General features: G+C 37.8%; 1 protein-coding gene across 1 annotated transcript; it reads left to right on the top strand.

Moving 5' to 3' along the window:
• Positions 1-9,802: 9,802 nt before the first annotated feature.
• LOC116723660 (uncharacterized) lies at positions 9,803-20,537 on the top strand. The gene is made up of 7 exons (XM_032568728.1): positions 9,803-10,152; positions 10,573-10,702; positions 11,682-11,884; positions 12,234-12,354; positions 15,081-15,283; positions 15,706-15,833; positions 19,515-20,537. The coding sequence occupies exons 1-7, from the start codon at positions 10,080-10,082 to the stop codon at positions 19,611-19,613; spliced, it is 957 nt and encodes a 318-aa protein (XP_032424619.1). The 5' UTR covers positions 9,803-10,079; the 3' UTR covers positions 19,614-20,537.
• The last annotated feature ends 1,473 nt before the right edge of the window (positions 20,538-22,010 follow it).

Here is a 22,010-nt window from a genome sequence, read left to right as displayed (position 1 = left end):
CAACACATCATTAACACCATTAAGATGACGTACATTTGAAATACTGTCTGATTAGTTTCTGTTTATGAAATATGTTTTCAGATATGCCAATATAAGTGGCAAGATAAGAAATATTGTAACCCCAGAAACTTAAAGGTGGCCTTTAGCAATTCTGCAGCAGATGCTGAGCAGCTGTGACATCTGGCTAAACACATGAAGGTGATGGAGTTTGGAGAGTTACTCATTAAAACAATAACTGCATTCATTTGGAGTTTTTAGTCTGTCATAAGAGTAAAAATGGGGGCTCATTTTTCAGTCATATTTTTAGCATATTATTTAGTCATTTATGAATGTCACAGTTTCAAATCAAGTCAACCAATGAAATATTTAGTTAACAACCTGAATATGTAATTTATTAACTACATGTTTAGTTAGCAAGACAAAATGTTAATTAATGTAGTTAATTAACTACAAGCTACATATTCAAAACTAAATATTTATCATAGAAACTAAATATTTATCGCCAACCTTAATATTTAGTTAGCAAGATAAATAGTTTACTGACTAAATATTTATAGTTAATGTATCGACTTAATATTTAGCTCCTAATTAGATACTAGTGAGCAAACTAAATACTTAGTTTGAAGCCAAATATTTAGCTAGAAAGCTAAATATTAAGTTCAGAAAATAAACATTTAGTTCTAACTTAAATATTTACTGAGCACACTAAATATTTAATGCAAATTTCAGAATAGTAAAAGAAAAAAGTAGCAAATTGAGGAAAAGGGGTCAGTTTGTCCTCCAGCAGCAGACAGAGAAACTCAGAACGAAAACCTCAGGCCTTAGCATGAGGCAGGACACATTTAGTCCAGCAGATGTCAGTAGACCACATAAAGCTACTTAAAGCATCCAGCTGAAGGTAAACAGAGAAGGTATGAAGAGACTAAAGGGGTGTGTGGGGGGTTCTGGAGTGGCCTAGTCTAAGTCCAGACCTCAATCTAATAGAGAATAAGTGCTGTATTTAAAAAGGCCTGGTCACAGCTGACAGAGCTGACAGAGTTCAGCAGGAAGAATGGAGGAAACCTGCAGCCTGACTGACACCGGCGTTCTGGGCAAACACTAAATACCGACTGGAAGAAGTGAATATTCATGCAGTCACTTATTTTATCATATTTTCATTATTAGACATTATTATGTAGGAATTAGTTTCTACAAAATATAAATATTGATATTAAAGTTTATTTTGTAATTTTTTTGTCAAATTATGTTGATCATAAGAAGTTACAAAAGGTAGCAGATGGTTTATCTGTGTTCAGCTCTGAGTTTCTGCTCAGATTATAGATCAAAGTCTAAGTTTTAAAAATTCAAGAGTATATTTGTGTTTTCTCTATTTATGCATAATGACTTTCACTGAACCTTCCTGCAGTCCTGAAGTCTAAGAAATGGCTTTAGGCCTTTTTTCTAGACTGACTAATGTGAACAAGGCATGGTGTGTTGCTCTTAGCCTATTTTAGCTTATCAGTCAGATTTTCAGTTAACTGTGTTTGTGATGCTATATGTTTGGTAGCAATCAAGTTCAGGGGTGGCTAAAGGAAATAAACACAAAAACAAAACCAGTTAATTCCAGATTTAACAAGGACTCTATTACTTATTACACAAATTATAATTGTTTTGTGCTTGATTGTTGTGAAACATTGTTTAAAGACCAAACTGTATGCCAGTCTTTATTCATGGGAGTGTTATTGAGAAAAGCTCCCATATGATGGAGGATTGGAGGAAACCCACACATGACGGTCTCCGCTACGTTCACAACATAAACATCTGTACTGTCAGTGCTTCATGTGGAGCCATGCAACTGCTGTTTAAAGCAAAACAGGGAGTTGTATGGAGAGCATCACTTCTGCCATCACTGCTGTGTGCCAACACGGTAACTGCAGGTCAGTGCAAATCATGGCTGCCCCTGGATGGCAGCAGAAGCTCAGCAGGGCCATGTGGTTACTGAGCAGACATGTTAGGAAGTTAAAGCACTGGGCTTCCCATCACACGTTGCATAGGTTTACATGAGTACATTCGGTCTAGTAGTAAACGTTGGGCAAGACGCACTGAAGTGTAACAAGAGGGAACAGATTACAGTCAGACTGACGTAAAGCTCTGCTGTCTCTTTTTTGTATATTTTTTGGACAGTTCTCGAAAAAGACATCCCCAAAAATAATTCCATATATCTCAGCAACTACAAAGTGTATTTGTCTGGTTCAGGTATCAAAATCAAAGTAATATTCCAGGGAATACTCTAGAGGTCTAAAAATCAACATTTGTATTACTGAGAAAGAGCAAATACATATGGCACACAGTGAAAAAATACAAAATAAAAATAATACATTCTAATAAAATACATTACACAATGTGGATTTTCCTTAAAACCAGGCAGTGGAAACCCAGAACCTCTAGCAATTCACAATACAGGTTCTGACCACTTGCTGTACCAAAGTTCATTCCAAAACAATCAAGCATAGACATTTTATTAAGGTATTATTTGATAAAATTCCAGGCGAATATTCCAAATATGCTGTTTTTGGACATTTTGGCACCATGTGTGCAATTACAAATTTCTTTATTTTTTTATTTATTTACTTATTTTCCCCCCAACCTATATCTTGCTATAAATGTTATTTGCAATTAATAATAGTGATTTTTTTTTTAACAATAGAAGAGTGAATTAGAATTACTACTAAAAAGAACAGTCCTGGGCGCTCTGGTTATAAAAGCATTGAGCATTGAGTCAGAAAAAAAACCTACAGGGCAGATTTTCTGCAGCCCATTGGTTGATTTGGATGATTGACACATCTAACAGCCAATAGATTCAGGGGGATTACAATCTCCCATAGCAATTACAAACGAGCTAAAACGCATTTGCAAAAATTACCAAGAAATATTTACTCTAACATGAAATTATGACCACAAAACAGCAAAGGTAAGACTGAATTTATGTTTTTAGCTTCGTGAAATTAGCTGTTTTTTTGTGTGCCTTCTTTGGCTGCTGGTTCAGTGAGTTTCGCACATAGCATAATGAATCTGGAATTGCTGGAAACAGCAGAGTCTGGGCTTTAATCTGATTGGTGGTTTGTGTGGGCAGCAGGTGTGAGTCGTTGGCATCTAATTAGCGCCTAATTATGTTTTTTATTTTATTTTTTTTAATGCTTAGTGTTTGAGCTGGGTGTTGCTGAGGTAGAAAATGTTATCATTTAGATGAGCTTTTGCCCATTACATATATACTGTATGTTAGGGTGACCAGACGTCCTCTTTTTCCCGGACATGTCCTACTTTTCAGACCTAAAAAGATGTCCGGGGGGAATTTAAAAATCTTCCGGGATTTTGGTCAACTGCCTCAAAACACATTACATAGCTTACAGTGCATTGTGATTACATTGCCACTCCGTTCCACTACTCCATTCCAGGTTTCTTTGTATGGCAAATTAGTCACGCCCTTCTCCCCAAATCCAATCACGTTGCATTATGTGTGCGAGTGTGTGTGGGAAAAGTAAAGATAGCTGAGTTGACTTGTACACCGGCCGCTAGACTAGTTAAACCTTAAGTGTGACAGGCGATAGCACATGTGTGTCCGCCGATTCTACGGCAAAAATGCCTAAACGAAAGTGTTAGTTTACGGAGGAATTAAAGAAAAGATTCCCGTGCTTTCGTCAAGGTCGTGATCCCTATGAGGCGGAGTGTTTGACGTGTAAGGCAGGCACTTATGTGTCTGTGGCAAATAAAGGTGCCAACGACCTGCAAGTGCAAGTGAATTCAGCAAAGCACGCGAAAGCAGCCAGGGGCGAAAGCTCTTCGGCTAAAGTCACAGATTTCTTGTGACATTTCCGAAATGTCCTGTTTTTTTTAAATTTCCTTCATTGGACCATTAAATTTACAGGCAGTAGGGCACTGCGCACGGCGCTGCGTGTCACGTAATCCCTGAGCCGCGTCAGTGCGGGCAGCCCTGTTCTTAATCAGAAGGTAGATAGCGTGGCTGTCAGTACGCCAACAACATGCCAAAGCGCAAATGTATGGAGTTTCCCCGCTTCAAGGTGTTCTGGTCCCCCCATGATATTCTGCTTTACCCAACACCCCCCCCCCCCCCCCCCCCCTCCCGCTGAAGGTTGTCCTGATTTTCCCAAAGTAAAATATGGTCACCCTACTGTATGTACTATGCCTCTGTTGGTTATTGTATAGCACGTGCTTAGGTTGATCTTATTAGCAGAAGTGCTGCAGGACCCAATATTGGGTCTGTTTTGGACCATAGTGTTAACAATCCATCTGTCTATAATCAAAAAGTCTATTACTCACAACAACAATTACGTAGACAACTTAAGTTTGTGCTTTTCAAGATAAAAAGCGAAGAGTTTATCTGCAGCGGTAGTCCGCTGTGCAGCAAACTGTATGAAACAATCGAGTCGATCGTCTCATCTCAGACTGAAAACACAAGCCAAAAAAACTGAGCTCTGCACACACAGTCTGGTTTGGTTTTAGGTTTTAGTGCTGTAAACACATAGTTGGTGAATTTGGCTGAAAAACAAGTGATTGGTCTAAAACCATATTCAGTATGCAGAAAATATGATCTGATTATTAGCTGGTGAAAAAAATGACCTCGTTGTGTGTCTGAGCTTGTGGTGCATTTATCTTTTTATGGTAACTGTGGACTTGTTTTCTCAGCAGGCAGTCTTTGCAGAAATTAATGTTTATTTCTAGGAAAACGGTTTCAACCTCCTCACAGCTGAGCCGACATCTGAGGAGAGGAACAGCCAGAATTATTTGATAGAATCAAAACTTATAGCAATTTGTAATTGTCTTAACTGTTCTTAATCACTTTCCTAAACGTCTGTCAGGCCAGGAGTGCATTCATAGTCATCTACAAAATGAAAACAATGTTGTAAAATGATCTCAGGACCTGAGATTCATCTCGTACATTCCTGAGTTTAACATCCATGGAGCTGCATTATTTCAGCTAATCGAGACCCACACAAAATACCACATCCAGGGAGGGGAAATGCACAAATACTGATTTTCCTTAACATCTCCACGTTGTCATGTAACAACCACAATTTTTTTTATTATTTTTACTGGGAATTTATGTGACAAACCATAACAAAGTACAGTAATGTGTGATAGGATACGGATACTTTTACAAGACCAGGAATGTTACTGCTAGTGATTATGATTCCATGTAAGAGAAGGGTTGACTAGAACAGGGCGGGTGTGCTTTTTCATCAACTAAACTTGTGTCATAGCGAGAGAGCAACACGGCACAGAGGATAAATACATCTACAGACACACAGCTGTTAAATACACTGAAGAGAGAGCCATTTAATTTAAATTGTTATGAAGGTTAGTAAAAATTACTACATAAACTAAACTAACACAGACTCACCAAAGCTTTATTCACACAGTGATTCAGACTTAATATCAAACCCACAGTCATCTGACCGTTATCAAAATAAGCGGGCATTTGATAAGATCAAATCTAACATAAATTAATGATTAAAGTTCTGAAGTTGCTCACATTTCATGAATCAGTTCAAACTTTGCACATCTAAATGACCCCAAAATCTATTAGAGTAACACAAATCTGTTTCTTTTCTTACATTTTGATACATTTTCAAATGAATTAGTGGGATGGTTTGTAGTGCAGTTTACACACAAAGCCGTTAGCTGTCCGTCTGTTTGTGGGGGATTTTCTGAATTCAGGCTTTTTGTTTGCAGGATGTTTCTCTGAGAATGTCATGATGGCAAAAGATATGAAACGTTGGTACTGATGGAAGATATGACCATGCTGGTGTTTTAAGAAAAAGAGCTCATTTGTGAAAAACAATGGAGATATCAGATAAAACTGCTAGAACGGATTTCATGTTACTGATGATACTGCCTGTAGTTTCTCACACACACCGACACGCAAGAAAAACAGGATGTGGAGTAACACCCTTAATCTACCAGAATATACAATTGTGTGTGTAATGCAGAGCTTTGAATTTACGCATGTTGTGAAGCACTGTGGTGAACAGTGTGTGAATCATGCAGTGGTGGGGGGAACTGGCAGAAGTGTGATCGAGTTACATTCAATCTCCTCCAGTAAAATAGAGCTTTATGACACATCCAGTAGCCTGTTTTGGTAGCATTGATATAGGCTACAATAATTCACATTCACAGATCAAAGCATTCTAGAGTTGAATACTTCCTGAATTCAGCTAATTAAAACCCACACAAGATACCACATCCAGGGAGGGAGAAACAAGCAACCTTTTAAAGGGAAGCCATTGTTTTTTAGCCTCAGTGTTTCAACTGTTCTGCAGTTTTCTGGACGTTTGTTCCAGATTTGCAGTTCATAGAACCTGAATGCTGCTTCTCCATAACCTGAGATGGATGATTGATACAACAGTAGCTCTTTAACACATTTTGGTGCAAAGCAATTCTGTTATGTTGTAACATAAGTATTTTAAAGTCTATTCTGTCAGTGTAAGGACCTTAGAACTAGGTAATGTGCTCTGCCTTCTTGGTTTTAGTGAGAACACCAGCAGCAGCGTTCTGGATCAGCTTTTCTTTTTTTTTCTTAGGCAAACCTATGAATACACTGTTGCAGTAATCAATGTGACCAAAGATAAATGCTTTGATAAGTTTCTCTAGATCTTGCTGATGCATTAGAACTTTAATCCTGGAAATGTTCTTCAGGTGATAGAAGGTTGACTTTGGATTCCTTCCATGCTGATGATGACTTAACTGAACTCCAGGGGATGTTCACTGTAGGCTGCATTCACACCAATCCTATTTAGTCTAGAAACCCTGGTTTGTTTGCAGAGGTGTGAATGTATCACCTCATTCTGATAAGGACCAAAAAAGCTAAATGTGGTGTGGCTAAAACCGTTGGTCTGGGTTCAGTAGAAGTAAAGTCTGTTTCGGTTAGAATGCATATGTGAGCACCAACTGGACTGCAGAGCGCTCAGTGTTGTTTAGAGGTTTTTGTATCGTTTCCTCCACTGGGTCTTGGTGCATTGCCACCACAGTCGAGGGGGTGAACAAGTTACTCAAATAGTTTGGTGTGACACAGTGCAGTGTGAAACTACAGTGTGAATACCTGACTCTGATTGAACAGTCTAACAGTCTACAGTTGGACAAAATGAATCAAAGATGCAGTGAGAAAATTAGTTTCTGTCATTTAATTCATGTGGATTTGACATAAAACTCAAAGTTTCCACAGTGATCCAGGAGCCGAATGAGGAGCCTCTGTAGACTCTCAATATGCAAATGATGCACTTCTGTTTTTCTTTTGGACATACTGTGGTTGCGTTTTAGAGTAAAAAAAGTCTGTTGGACTATAGGAGAAAGGCTTTTCTACCATGGCTCCCGGAGTTAGTCGTGGCAGTAAGCTGTTTACTACTAGCTGCTGGGTGAGTGGCTCTGCCTCACCCCGTAGTGATCGACTCCTTGCAGCTGAGCGGCGCCGTCATTCCCATTCCTGAGCAGCTGCCTCTCAGACTGCCAGGATCTCATCGTGCTCTCAGTCTCTGATACTCTTTGTCAGTTGCTAATAAGAATTATCGATAAGCCATCATGACAATCCTCACTGCGCCCAGACTGCGGCTGCGGGTTTCCCCTCTTCGTTTTCCAGCTCAAAACAGAGCGCCACTGCATGCTGTGTGTTCATTCTTCAGGTAATCCCTTGTATAAACAGAACAGAAACCACTAAGCCAAAAACAAATTATGAAGTGGATGCCACTAGTCGCTCCAATATCCAAACTTTGCATTAATTTTGCGATCTCACTGCTTTTGCCGCTACTCCTTCTGCTTCTCCTTCACGGTTACTTGCGCAACTTTACTTCGTTTCTTAGCAACAAAATACAGCCCATCGTTATTTATTGAAGATTTGAGATTTCCAAAAACAAAGGAATTTAATGTTGCGTTTTGTTTTTTACGTTTGGAAGCTCATTCCCTTTCACATAACCAGAAAAGCCAGTTTTTGACATTTCTGTGACATTCGGAAAAATATGATTTACTTATTTTAGCATAACTCCGGTTTTACTTGGCCTATTAACACAATTTAAAAATTGGTGTGTAGTTTTGTGCACTTTAAGCACAAGTTGAAAGTAAGACTGGGGGAGGCAGAGTCTAGCTGCTACACCATCACAAACCAGACTTGTTAAAAAGATGGTATAAGCCTGTGGACCCCTATGGTTTAACGCAGGGGTGTATAAAAGTGGGTCCTGGAGGGCCGGCATCCTGCGTGTTTTAGTTCTCTCCCTGGTTTAACACACCTGGATCCAATGATGGCTCGTTAGAGACCTAAGAAGAACATTGACCTGCTGAAACAGTTGTTACTACAACCAGGGAGAGAACTAAAACATGCAGGATGCTGGCCCTCGAAGACCAACTTTGGGCACCACTGAGCTGAAGCCTTTCCTCTGCCTACATCTTCCAGAATGATGTTTGGTTCTGGATCTGAGTTCAGCGCCTATTCTACATATCAAATATTGAATATTCTATTACCTATTGGTATTGATCACATGTCAACATGCAGGACACTGACACTCCAGGACCCACTTTGGGCACCACTGGTTTAACGTATCGATACTCTCGGACGAAAAATCGATACCTTCCCAGGGTGGAAAAAGATCGATAAATATCATAGAATTGATATAATTATACAGCCCTAGTGCTGCGCTCAACAAGTACAGTACATTGTATTACAAGAATTTTCTCATTCTATTTTTGGGCGTGGTTGATTTAGCTGTAGAATAGTCTCTGGTTACTCGGGTTTCTGACGACAACTTGGTTAGTATCAGGGCAGCTTGGTTAATCACCATATAAGGTCATATGGAACATTATGTGATAATAATGCAGAATAATGAAGTAAAGTCAAACACATGGCGCTCAATGTAAACAGGGAAAATAAGGATAGCTTAAGTTTCAAATTGTACTCAGAAAGTTCAGCTTGAAGGCTGGTTGTGAGTTATTGTTCTACCTTTACAGCAACCTATGATGTTTTTTGTTTTATTAATCCTAAGAATTGAACTTAAAGTGCATCCTTAATTTGAGGTTTTTCCCCGGGTTAGCCATGGACCCAACGGGGCAGCTCACTTCGAAGCCGTTCACTAATACATCAAATTGTTCTTATCTGTTTTATTTGGACAAACTGCTTTTTAATGGAAGATAGAGAAAGACAAAGGTATTCATTTTCTTGTGTAGGGTTACAGAAAGTGGCTGTGAGATTTGGAAAACTGTGCAGAAGGTGCAATCATAAACCTGTGGTGGTTCAATTTGCAGCACAAGATTATCTTTTTCTCCACTTCAATTCATCTCCAAAATGTCTGCACATACTACTGGTGTGAACCATAAACTTCCCCAATTAATAAGATAAAAGTAAAATGTTTTGCACGTAAACTCTTTTGGCCTAGTTTCCATGCGTCCTCTCTTGCTGTCGGCCAGAGATGGTACAGCTGTTCAGGTTTCTCCCTCTCATCCCTGCCAACACACTTTTCTTATGTACACTTCCCTAATCTTACTAAATTAAGCATGCATATTGTGTTGCCTCATAAGTCCAGAAGAGATGTCTCGCTTTTAATGTAATAATACAGTCTAGGATACTCATAATCATGAAAGTGTTATATGCTCTGAGAGAGAGGGGGTCGGTGTTGGTTTGGCTGATTTTGTGCACATTGCTGTTTACGTTATTAAAAAAAAGGAAAACATATATAATAAACCTCCCGATCCCACTAGGGACAAGGGTGTAAGAAAATGGATGGATATATGACTTTTTTTTTTTCTTGGGCTTTTCCAATATTTCTGAACATTTGAAGCAAAGTTTGCAAGATTCACATGCCATCACTGCAAAACCTCCTCACTATCTCAGCGATCTAAAGTTCTTACTGGGGATAAAAACAACATGACGAGACAGGAAAAAGAGTCACCCACACAAACCAAAGACACCACCTTGCATCGTGGTGCGAGCAAACTCTTTACAGTCTACCACTGAATCCATCACTGAATGATCACGGCAGAGTGTCTGTAGAGGTTTAACGTGTTTATTCTTTGCTACAGAGGAAGAAGACAACACTGCTGAGATGTCACGCCTGAACTTAAACATTTTTATCTTCAATTTATTTTTTCTGAGCTCAGAATTTGTCTTCAGTTATGGTAAGTAGAAATGTCATCTTTTAAACAACTTGCCTTAGATAGAAAACCTTTTAGATGAATTTCAATAATAAACAGAGCTTTATGAACTGACTCATAACTAGGATTAATTGAATGTGTGATTGAATTAAAATGACTGTTTTTGATAAAGTGCCTCAAGACAATGTTCGTTGTGAATTGGTGCTATATAAATATACTGACTTCAATTGAAATTGCTGAAATGCCAATGTGACCTGACGCCCCACTGGGACTTCAGAAAACTTTTTTTAAAAAAAACTTCTTGTTTCTTTAGAAGTAATAAAATGCACGATTCCTTTTAATTTCAGATTTTTACTGCTGCATTAACGTATTAATTCTAATATATTTGTAGATGTTACCTGACTGCAGTTCCCAGGAAAAACTTGTTTCTGTTTCAATCCTCAGATTTGAATGTGATCCAGCCAACATCGGTCTCGGTTCAGCATGTGAGCCAAGACCAAACCGCCTCAATCAGCTGTGAGCATAAATCATACGAATCTAAACTTAAGGATGTTCGACTGTACAGATTGTCACAGTAAGTGTTTTGGTGATGGCTGCTGGAATCACTCATTGAGTCAGATCATTTTTTATTTTTTATTAGACCTGATGGGGCTGAAAATGGCTGCTGTTTGTTTGTCACAGAGGGAAGAAGTCAGTCCTCAAATATGTTAGTTTATATTTATGTTTAGTTGTGCTGAAAAATGAATCCTCTCCCCAGATAGAGCTGTGAAGTTAACGTTCATGATGAGGAACTTTGTTTTGTGAAGCAGTCTGTTTGTGGCTCCTTGTTCCACTGTGTGTTCAAACCACAGCTGTATAGCATCATTATTTTCTTACCAAATATCTCATGAGTAATTTAATCTAACCTTTTAAAGCCTGACCCATCAAAAAATAGTTCGTTTTTTGGAACTAGGATCTTCATGAAGCCTTGAAGCAAAATCTAAACATTTTTTTTGCTATGTAATTTCATCCATCCATCCATTTTCTGTGTCCCCCTGGTACCTTAGAGGGGTCGGTAGGGGTGCTGGTGTCTACCTCCAGCCAACTTTCCGGGCGAGAGGCAGGGTACACCCTGGACAGGTCACCAGTCTGTCACAGGGCAACACAGAAACACAGGACACACAACCATTTTCTGATCTTGCTTTGGATGGTTGATTCATTAACAAGCTTTCTGTTCTGTTTCTACTGACTTTAGTTCCTCTTCTCACATGTGTGCATCTTTCATCCTTTTTCATTGTCTCTAATCAAACTATCAGTTCTAAAGCAGATGCATTGTCTGCTACAGCTGATCTTCTTTGATTTTTATTTTCTGTGGGAATTTATTCATTATTTTCTCTTAAATATGTTAAGACTTGACATATTTCCACTCCTACAAATGTCTGTTGTATTTCCTCATCCTTTCTTCATGGGTTGCGTAAAAAACTTTTGCATTCACATTAATGTGCAAATGAACACTTTGCTCCAAATTTGTCAGCTAAGATGATTCACTATCTGATTTATGCTTTAACTTTTAGGAATGCGAAAGAAGAGCTGCTGTGTCAGAAGGGACAGGCTTCCTGTAAAGATGTCACCCTGAGTCTGAGTTCCACCAAGTTTGTTTTCACTTTACGAAACATTAGACCAGAAACAATAAGAGCCACCTATCAGTGTGAGATAACAGTGGACTATGGCGGTGTGGATTACACCAGTAGAGGAACAAATACCACACTGTTATATGGTATGTAACCCAAACCAAAATAAAAACTCATCACACACAAAAGCTTTTTACCTGGCTCAGGTAATAAGGATTTTTTATCCACCTTTGGTTAAGGAAAAACATTTAATTGTTGAGACTTATGATTGTGGCACAATCATTAACATTCTTTGAAATAAATGAAAGTAGTTATTTGGATTTCTGGCCTGAAGTGTCATCTCAGCAAACAGAGCAATGCAGTATGAAACTTCTTCTTTGTTGCAAGGAGTCAGTCTTTATACTGTTTTGGTATAAATCAGTTTCATTCTATCAAAGTGAGCCAGCAGGTTTTACCTGACTCTGTGTTTCCTTACCGATCCTTTTCAACCCTCAGATTTTAAGGTGATCCAGCCGGAGTTTCAGCTTGTGAACCCAGACCAAACCTCCTCAATCAGCTGTGAACATGACTCTTATGAGTCTAAGCTTCAGGATGTTCGACTGTACAGAATTTCACAGTGAGTGTTCTACTAATGGCTGCTGTAATCACGCATTGAGTCTGATAATTTTTTATTTGTTTTAGACCTGAAAATCAGTGCTGTTTGTCAGTCAGGGAACAAGTCAGTCCTTATATGTGTTGGTTAATATTTATGTTTAGTTGTGTTGAAAAATGAATCCACTCTCCAGAGACAGTTGTAAACTTAACATTCTACACTCTAAAATTGTTTTTGACTGTAGTTCATCTTATAGACTTATTTACATTAATCTCACTTAATTCATTTGGTTTAGTGATAACAACTTAATTTTTTGTGTTCAATTGACTAAAAAGTTACAAATCTAACAAACTTAAATTAACTTAATTAACTTAAATCAATTCATGAAGTTTATCCAACTCAATTTATTAAATTTTTACAACTTAATTCATTAAGTGTGTTTAACATTACAAATTTGTCACTCTTACTCAAATCAGTTATTTTTGTCTAATAAATAATTCAAATCTCTTTGACTAAATTCTACAGAAAGTTAATTCAAACTTTTAAGTTGTTCCAAACTGAAAAACTAAAATATTCAAAGCTACATTATCACTCACATTGTGCTTGAAATACAATTTGAATTTAAATAATTTTAAATGTATGTTTTAACATGTTACTTTAGTTTTTCAAATATCCTGTACACTGAAAAAAGAAAATAGTTTGTCCAACTTTATTTATTAAGTTGCTCTAACTTAATAAATAAGACAGGGAAGACACACACATAAGATCATCAGGCTGGAATGAAACCTGTAACAGCCACGTGGAGGACTAAGGTTTTGTTATGCGAGTTGTGCTCCACCCCTGCTCCACCACCCAACAGCACCCTGGTTGATTCAGGATCTGTCCCTGGTGAAGCTTGCGTCATGACATCAGACAGGATACGAATGCGGCATTGAACTTGATTGTTTGTGAGAGTACACTTCTTAGAGAGTACTCTCAAAAGTTCAATACCGTGTTCATATCCTACGTCTGATGTCATGACGCAAGCTTCACCAGGGACAGATCCTGTATAGATCAGGTGCTCTGGTGGCACAAGGGTAGAGCACAACTCACATAAGGAAACCTTAGTCTTCCACGTGGCTGTTGTCAGTTTGATTCCAGCCTGATGAGCTTTGCTGCATGTCTTCACTCTCTGTCATCACCCACTTCTCTGTATGACTACTCTTAAATAAAGCCTGAGCCTAAAAACCCTGATAAAAAAAGATTGTTTGTTAGCTTTCTTCTTTATTTGTAGTAAACTAAATGATTTGAAAAAGACTGCCTTAAATTGGTCATTTTAAACACACAATGAATTCAGTTAAGAAAACTAAATAAATTTAGTTGAATGATCATAATATATTTGGCTTGGTTAAACTTAAATTAAGTTGGATAAACTTAATTCACTTTCTCTTTACCAATTGGAGCAATTTTTTTTTAACTTTTTTTTTTGTTTGTTTGTTCACATTGCTTTTTACATTAATAAAAAGAGAGAACATTTATAAAGTATATTTGTTTTTCTTGGGCTTTTCCAATATTAAAACAGTCCAATTATTTTGATCAGAATTGATTTTGTAAAAATAATCAAAAGGGTAAAACAGCCAAAAGCTGACATCTTGTACCTCCTGTTGTGTTGAGTCCATACTTGATGTTTTCAGGGGAAAGATTTAAGGAGCTTTTTACAGCTGCCTGGTTGTCACAAACTTTGTACCTTATTGTGACTCAGAGAAAAACTTCACCAACCTGCAATACAGAGGAACCACTGAACAGGTTTCAGCTCGGCTCTGTAGAATCCCTGAGGAGGAGGAGATGTTCCTGGCTGTTTCTGGGGAACTTTGGATATTCTGAAATCTTCATAACAAATGAACTTTTCACTGGTATTTTCCATACATTCCAGTGTATTATGATTCAAAGCGATGATGACCGCATGCTTTTCTTTGTACGTAATCACTGCTGACACAAAAAGACAATTATTTCAAGCTCCTTTATTTGTCTTTTTTATCGACCTGTCTGCTAGTTAGGTAGATTTGACCTCAGTCTATGTGACAACACTGACATGACATTCGCTGACTGTTTAGCAGGGGTCTCAAACTCCAGGCCTCGAGGGCCGCAGTCCTGCAGTTTTTAGATGTGCCACAGGTACAAAACACTGGAATGAAATGACTTAATGACCTCCTCCTTGTGTAGATCAGTTCTCCAGAGCCTTAATGACCTAATTATTCTGTTCAGGTGTGGAGCAGCAGAGGCACATCTAAAAGTTGCAGGACTGCGGCCCTCGAGGACTGGAGTTTAAGACCCCTGGTTTAGAGCCACAGCAACAGTACAGTGAAAATGGGGCCTTCTGAACATTTGAAGCAAAGTTTGCAAGATTCACATGCCATCACTGCAAAACCTCCTCACTATCTCAGCGATCTAAAGTTCTTACTGGGGATAAAAACAACATAACAAGACAGGAAAAAGAGTCACCCACACAAACCAAAGACCACCGTGCATCGTGGTGCGAGCAAACTCTTTACAGTCTACCACTAACAATCCATCACCGAATGATCACAGCAGTGTAAATATGTGAAGACTTGACATATTTCCACTCCTAAAAACGTGTGTTGTATTTCCTCATCCTTTCTTCATGAGTTGCATGAAAAACCTTTGCATTCAAATTAAGGTGCAAATGAACATTTTGCTCCGAATTTGTCAGATAAGTTCATTCAGTATCTGATTTATGCTTTAACTTTTAGGAATGCGAAAGAAGAGCTGCTGTGTCAGAAGGGACAGGCTTCCTGTAAAGATGTCACCCTGAGTCTGAGTTCCACCAAGTTTGTTTTCACTTTACGAAACATTAGACCAGAAACAATAAGAGCCACCTATCAGTGTGAGATAACAGTGGAGTATGGCGGTGTGGATTACACCAGGAGAGGAACAAATACCACACTGTTATATGGTATGTAACCCAAACCAAAATAAAAACTCATCACACACAAACGCTGTTATTGGTGCAGTAAAAACAAAGTGTTCCTTAGGAAATAGTCTTAGTTACATCTCGTTGCTTGTACTTTTGACAGTGCAATGACAATAAAGTTGAATTGTATTCTATTCTATTCTATTCTATTCTATTCTATTCTATTCTATTATAATCGTTAGATGAAGTCATTTATCTCACAATATGATTCCTTCTCACCAAAGGCAGAAAGGAGCTGCACAATTTGAAATGATTGGTTCTTGGACTAAAATGTAGTAACTAAATTAATGTGTTGTTACTAGTAATGGGACCACATAGTAAATCTGTTAGTTAGAATATTCCAAGATGAATTTCTTTCTAAGGTCCATTTTCATGTTTCTGTGGTTTGTCTCGTTTGTAATCAGGTGAAAAGGACTGCCCTCCTCTTGATAAATCTGTGCTGGGATGGATTCTGATTGGTCTGCTGGCCCTGATGTTCCTGTACAGCTGTGTTATCACCTGCCTCTACGTCAGACTGACAGCCACCGTCTGGGTAACTGATTTACTAATTTTACTCATTTTAAAGTTTACAATCAATCAATCAATCAAATTTTATTTGTATAGCACATTTCAGCAGCAAGGCATTTCAAAGTGCTTTACATCACATCAAACACAGAGTTGTTTGATGTTGCACACAGTGCAACATGGAATCAACAATCAAAACACGACATTAATTCAGGTTCCATCAATAAATTTGTAATTGATTACGTTTCAAATACAATCATAAACAGGTGGGTTTTTAGTCGAGTTTGCATCCATAGAAGGTTTACCTGTTACACTCCTACTGTGTTATATGGAACAAAATACCTATTGCTATTTTTATTCCCACTCACAATCACACAGTTTAAAATGATGTAGTCAGCATTTTAATGAGCTTCTGGCACAAGGCTCCATACACCTCTTTTTTTTTTTTTTTACTCCTCCAGGGGATCTTTTGTGGGCTCTAGTGTCCCTTATATGACAGTAGGCTGACAGGAAACAGGGAAGGAGAGGGGGGAAGACATGCGGCAAATATCGTCGGGTCCGGGAGTCGAACCCGCGACGGCCGCGTCGAGGACTCAAGGCCTCTAACTATGGGTCGCGCTAACCACTACGCCACCACGGCACGCCCTCCGTACACCTCTTTCACGGAATTTCGAGCAGGGACTCCGCCGTCCCTGAAGTTTTTTTTACAGAAACTTCTTCATTAATGATGTATTTCTAGGAAACTTTCCAGTATGGAGACTATCAATAATATTATTTATAATTTATTTATTATATATATATTTTATCATTATTTATAATTTGGGGAAAAAAAATCTGTTAATACATTTTCTTTTGATGGTACACAAGCTTTATTTCCAAAAAATACATATGAAAATCTAATTCTTACTTTATGAGGAAAGTGTTGCATTAATCAGCTCCCTCGCTTTTCAAATTACAGTTATGTCTCCACATTCAGCCTCTTTCTCTGGATGAGCTTGGTGTGAGTGCTGATGCGTCTCCAGGTGTTTATTTTCAGTGCTGCTGTGGGAGGAATTTCACACGCAGAGTCCTTTCAGAACAGAAGGGCTGGGTTGTGTGTTGTTACAGTTCCCACTGACAGCTGTCAGAGTGGAGGAAATGTTTTATTTCGCACTTGGCTTTTACCTTTCATACCATGCAAATAAATTGAAATAATAGAAAATGTAGCTGAAAACCAAGCAGAGGTTATTTGAAACAGATTAAAAACAACACGTCACTCTCCACTTTGAGCTTCTCATAGCGCATGTTGGAACACTGTTATCTTTGCTTTCACTTCTCAGCAGATTTGTGATTTCACTGTAAAAACATTTAAATATGAAATTATTCCTCTGAAACAAAAAGCATAGAGTTTGAAATAAACAGGAAATAGAAATAGGGCAAGACTGGAAAAAATCAATCGGTGAATAAACCTCTAAACCACACCTGGTGCTAGAAATAAAGACAAAGGAAGTTTGTGGTTAGACAGACTCTGGTGTTCATCAAGGTGTCTAACTGGGCCCAGTTACACTGAAAGGTCTGAGTGACTGAAAATACATCAGGCTGAGAGCTTTGCTTGGTAACGTCTGTACAAAAAACATGACTAGGTTTATGTATCCATGCAATTCAATAATCTATTTCATAAGCTACCACTGAGCTGTTTCTAAGGAAAAATAACTTAAAGAAGATTTGTGTTATTAAAAGACATGGCCTCATGTTTTATACAGTCAAGTTCACTGTTGTTACAATTTAGATTTGAAATTATTTAACCAAACAGGTAGGGAACAAGAGAGTTAATAAATAATAAAACAACTGGTAATAATAAATGAAAAAAAAACTTTGACACTACAGCAACCGTTCTTATTGGTGCAGAGCAGCTTTTTGCAGGTTTCCACTGACATTCTGACAATTTCTCCTGGATGATGAGCTCCAAGTCCCTGAGGTTGGAAGAGCTCTTTGCCATGACCCTAATCTTCCCTCCACAGATTCTCTAACAGATTAAAGTCTGGACTCTGACTAGGCCACTTCAAATATTAATATTACTTCCTGTTTGAAGAAACATGTTGATAAGATAAAGGTTAAACAGATGTTTTTCAGGGTTATGAAGGATGTTGGACACTAGCTTAATGAAAAATACAATGTTTTTATAGTTAGATACAGAATCAATAACTGAACTCGGAGAAGTGGATTCATAAGTCACTTACGTACATCTGAAAAGTGATAAAGGTCAAACATAAAGTTTGTCTGTTTCCTGTGAGCTGAATCCAAACTTCAGAACGTCTTCAGTTCTTCCCCTAAGGTTTTGCAAAACGTTCACTTTCAATCTTCTGAAATGATCCTGTCATCTCATACGATCTCCCAAAGCCTTCAAACTGTAGCATTGTTTTCACCATGTTATGATGGTGAAATGGCTTTAAGTGCCTGTTATTACAAGATAATGTGTCCTTTGTGGTAAACTATCTGATTCTGCTATGTAATCTCAGGAATAAAACACAGGGTTATGTAAAAATGATCACAAATTAATTAACTCAAAAAGGCATCCGGTCTTTTAAACTGTGAAATCTCGAAGGAGGAATCGACTCCAGACAGTCGGTTCGTCTCTGACAATGTGTGATTTCCTCCTTTGCTTGAGAAAAAAAAGGTAAACCTCCACTTCTGCCTGTTGTGACATGGCCATGAACTTAACACATTCTGTCTCTATCTGAATACTGCCAAACATTAAAAGCAGAACTGACCAGCCAGATCGCCATGACAACATTCTGTTTCATAATCATTGTTCTGAAGCAGAGGGTTTTGTTGGCTGGTTTATATGTGTAAATTCCAGCAAAAAGTTTTGTTTTGCATTTTTCAAAATGTTCATCAACAGAATGTAACGCTGGTGGTAATAGCGGTGTGTTGTGTGTGTTGTGTATGTTGTGTGTGTTTTGTATGTTGTGTATATTGTGTGTGTTGTGTATGGGGTAAAACCTCACGTCTTACGCAGGTGAATGTTTGGTTCCACACTACCAGCTGCATGATGTGAAAATATGCTCAGATCAGCTTGAATGATGTAGAAAAGCTGAATCATCAGCTGGTTGTTTAATAGAGAGCCACACATCAACTCAGCTAAGAAATGTGAACTCTGACCCAGCAGAGGATCTGTGGGTCAAACAGCTGGAATCAACTCAGACAGGGAGCCCAGCATTGACTGGCCAGGCTCTTATGTCTGAACCTGACCCATACCTGATGGTTCCCAAACTATTCTGTCCATTTAGACTTAAATATTAACTTCTGTTTATTTAAACTCTAGAGAGAAACCAGAAGTTGTGATAAATTAAAACTTTTAATGAGCTAAATATTCAGAAGTGTCAACCCACATCATAGAAATGTCTCTTTTTAAATAATAGTTTATCATTTTTTATGTTTTTCTTTTAGTTCATTATTCATTAGATTAGTTTAATTATTGATAAGCTAGGTCTTAACTCTGTTTGCAACTATCTCCAGTAAGCCTCCATTTTTATTTGTTGTATTAATATTTTTGATTCTTGACTAATGGTTTATGATCATCTTTTCATTCCCTCCTTTAAATGATGCAATAAGCAGAATTCATCCTTGAGAAATGAGAAAAGAAACTCATTTCAAATGTGACTAATTCAGTCTTAACATGGACTGAATTAAACTGTTTAAATAATTCTCTTTTGTATTTTTGTTCCAGAAAAACACCAACGCTTGTGAGAACTCCACCTATGTGGTAATGAATCCTCCAACCCAGAAGAGGCAGCATGAAGACATTTACCAAATGATGCAGTCTTAGGCTTAGTGTTTGAAGGATAAACCCTGCACTTGAACAGGCAGTTACCACTGCCACTTAGTGGGGACCGTCTTTACCCTCTTTAATAGTGTTCTACCGAACGGAACCAGCAGGGGGAGACAAAGACTGCCTGAAGAGATTGTTCACATTCACACTAGAAGAAGCTACCTGGTCACGACGACGACAAACTACTTGGCAATAAATATTATGTAAATATAGTTTAGAGAAGCTTTCAGAGAGTTTTATGTTTGGATGGAAAATCTGACGTGAAGCTGTTCAAGTCAGAACAGCGTCAATATAAACCAGTTATTATTATTATTTTTTCCTTCTTTGTTGCTGGTTTAAGAAATTGCAGATTCAGTTTACCCACACGCATTATGATCTTTAAAATCATTGGTACTAAAGCTATTTTATGTCTCCTTTTTGTGTTTTTTACTCATTCGTGTTGCTCTCTAAATTCCCTTTGAGGCAGTTTAATGGAGCTTCAGCTGCTGCTGTAAATATCAGGCTTCAGGTTTTACAGAGTTTAAATGATTTAAAACTTTTTCGTGAAACTCTGAACGAATTTAATGGATGTAAATATTAAACACAAATTCAAAGAATTATGAAAATAAATCCCTAAAATCTTGTCGCTGTGTTTCTCTACCTCTAGTGGACAGAGACAAAAACTGCATTCATGAAGATGTATTAGATTGTTTGTCTTTTATTTTATTTTTAAATTTTTATCGAAACAGATATTATTTGTAAATGTTTTATGTTTTTATTGTTAAGTTGTATCCTTGTTGTGATCTATCTTTATCGTTCTCAATAAAAAAAAACATTAATAATTCTCAGCAGTTTATACGGATGTTTTCCTAATTGGAATCCCATGTTTTGATGTAATGAATATAATAGTCACAGATGATACTCCAAAAAACAAAAACCTGAGTTTTTCTTCTTCTTTGCCCTTATTTCTTATTTTCCTACAATTAAATGGTTTGGCACGAAGCCACACAAAGTCCCAATTATTGTCAGATGTGTGGAATGAATCTACTGAAAAGGCCCTGCCTCATAACACTAAAATAAACTAAAATGTATATAACTACATAACAAATCATGTCCTAGTTTAAGGAAGCTGAAGAACAGATAGAAGGAGTCACTAAAATCTATCAGAGCCATATCTAAGAATTTTCGACTCATTTATTCACAAATAAAGAAAACATGAAACGGTGGCCAACCCTTCTAGGAGAGGCTGACTTATCCAATTTATTCCATAAGCACATTAACGGCTCCTCCAGGAGATCATGACCCCAGAATTACGTCTGCAGCTCTAGTTGTCTTAGTTAAAGTCAGAATTTCTAATTCAAAAAGAAAAATCGATGTCCATGGAGACTCCAAACCCCTTCTGACATAAAAGCACACCAACAAATAAACCTGGGAACAGCTTCAAAAAAACACATAAACAAGATTTTCATTTGGCTAGTCAAGGTATGTCCCTAAACCTGATTGTGTTTTTGGTGCATGAATATAAACAGACCAGTAATGCTTAAAAAGCTCCCAGTGTATCTGAATAAAACCATTTTATAAAGAAGAGTGGGCCAAAATTCCTCCACAGTCCTGTTAAAGATTCACTTCCAATCGTCACAAACACTGATGACTGTCACCAGTTGTTTGGTTTAGAGGGGAATGACGATTGGAGAGATTTTTACTCCACAGTAAATAAAATCATTTGGCAACAGGAATGAGAACAGCAAGAATTGTTTTCTGCCAAACCGACATTGATGGCAAGGCAGAAGATGGCAACCTTGTGCAAAAACCGAAGGGTTGAGGTCAATATTTTTCACAAATCATTTGGTTTAAAATGGATCTGTGGTGTTTTAATAGAAGTGATAAAAAGCAAGAAACAAAACAAGAATAAGTAAAAATAAAACATCAGTAACTCCTCCACATCACAAAGAATACAACAACAAAATTAAATTATGAAGTGTTACAAACAGTGAAACATGCATCCATCCATTTTCTTACACACTTGTCCTTAGTGGGGTCAGGAGGGGTGCTGGTGGTCCAGCGAAGGTTTCAGGTGAGAACAGTGAGACAGTATCTGCAAAAAAATAAATGGATATTTGAAAAGAAATGTAATATATTCCATGTGCAGATATTATTGTGTAGAATGTGTTTTAGTGAGCATCGCATGGAAAGATCTCGGCTTTTTTATGCCAACAGGTCTGAACTATGCAATACTGGAAGAAATAAAATCCTCCAAACTCACTTCTGCATATGTCCATTTCCTACTTGGGTTACATACAGACCAGACTGCTGTTGTGTGTGTGTGTCAGGGGTTGGGGTTGGTGGGGGGGAGGTGTTCGTGTGTGTGTGTGTGTGTGTGTGTGTGTGTGTGTGTGTGTTTGTGTGTGTGTGTGT

The sequence above is a fragment of the Xiphophorus hellerii genome, chromosome 7 (assembly GCF_003331165.1).
Source record: "Xiphophorus hellerii strain 12219 chromosome 7, Xiphophorus_hellerii-4.1, whole genome shotgun sequence".
Classification (NCBI taxonomy): domain Eukaryota; kingdom Metazoa; phylum Chordata; class Actinopteri; order Cyprinodontiformes; family Poeciliidae; genus Xiphophorus; species Xiphophorus hellerii.
This window is presented reverse-complemented; position numbering and strand designations above follow the sequence as displayed.

Bases quoted from the DNA above. Each gene is read 5' to 3' on its own strand.
- LOC116723660 (XM_032568728.1), top strand. From the start codon at position 10,080: ATGTCACGCCTGAACTTAAACATTTTTATCTTCAATTTATTTTTTCTG. The intron at 11,885-12,233 runs GTATGTAACCCA...TTCAACCCTCAG, and splicing joins AAATACCACACTGTTATATG to ATTTTAAGGTGATCCAGCCG. The intron at 15,834-19,514 runs GTAACTGATTTA...TTTTTGTTCCAG, and splicing joins GACTGACAGCCACCGTCTGG to AAAAACACCAACGCTTGTGA.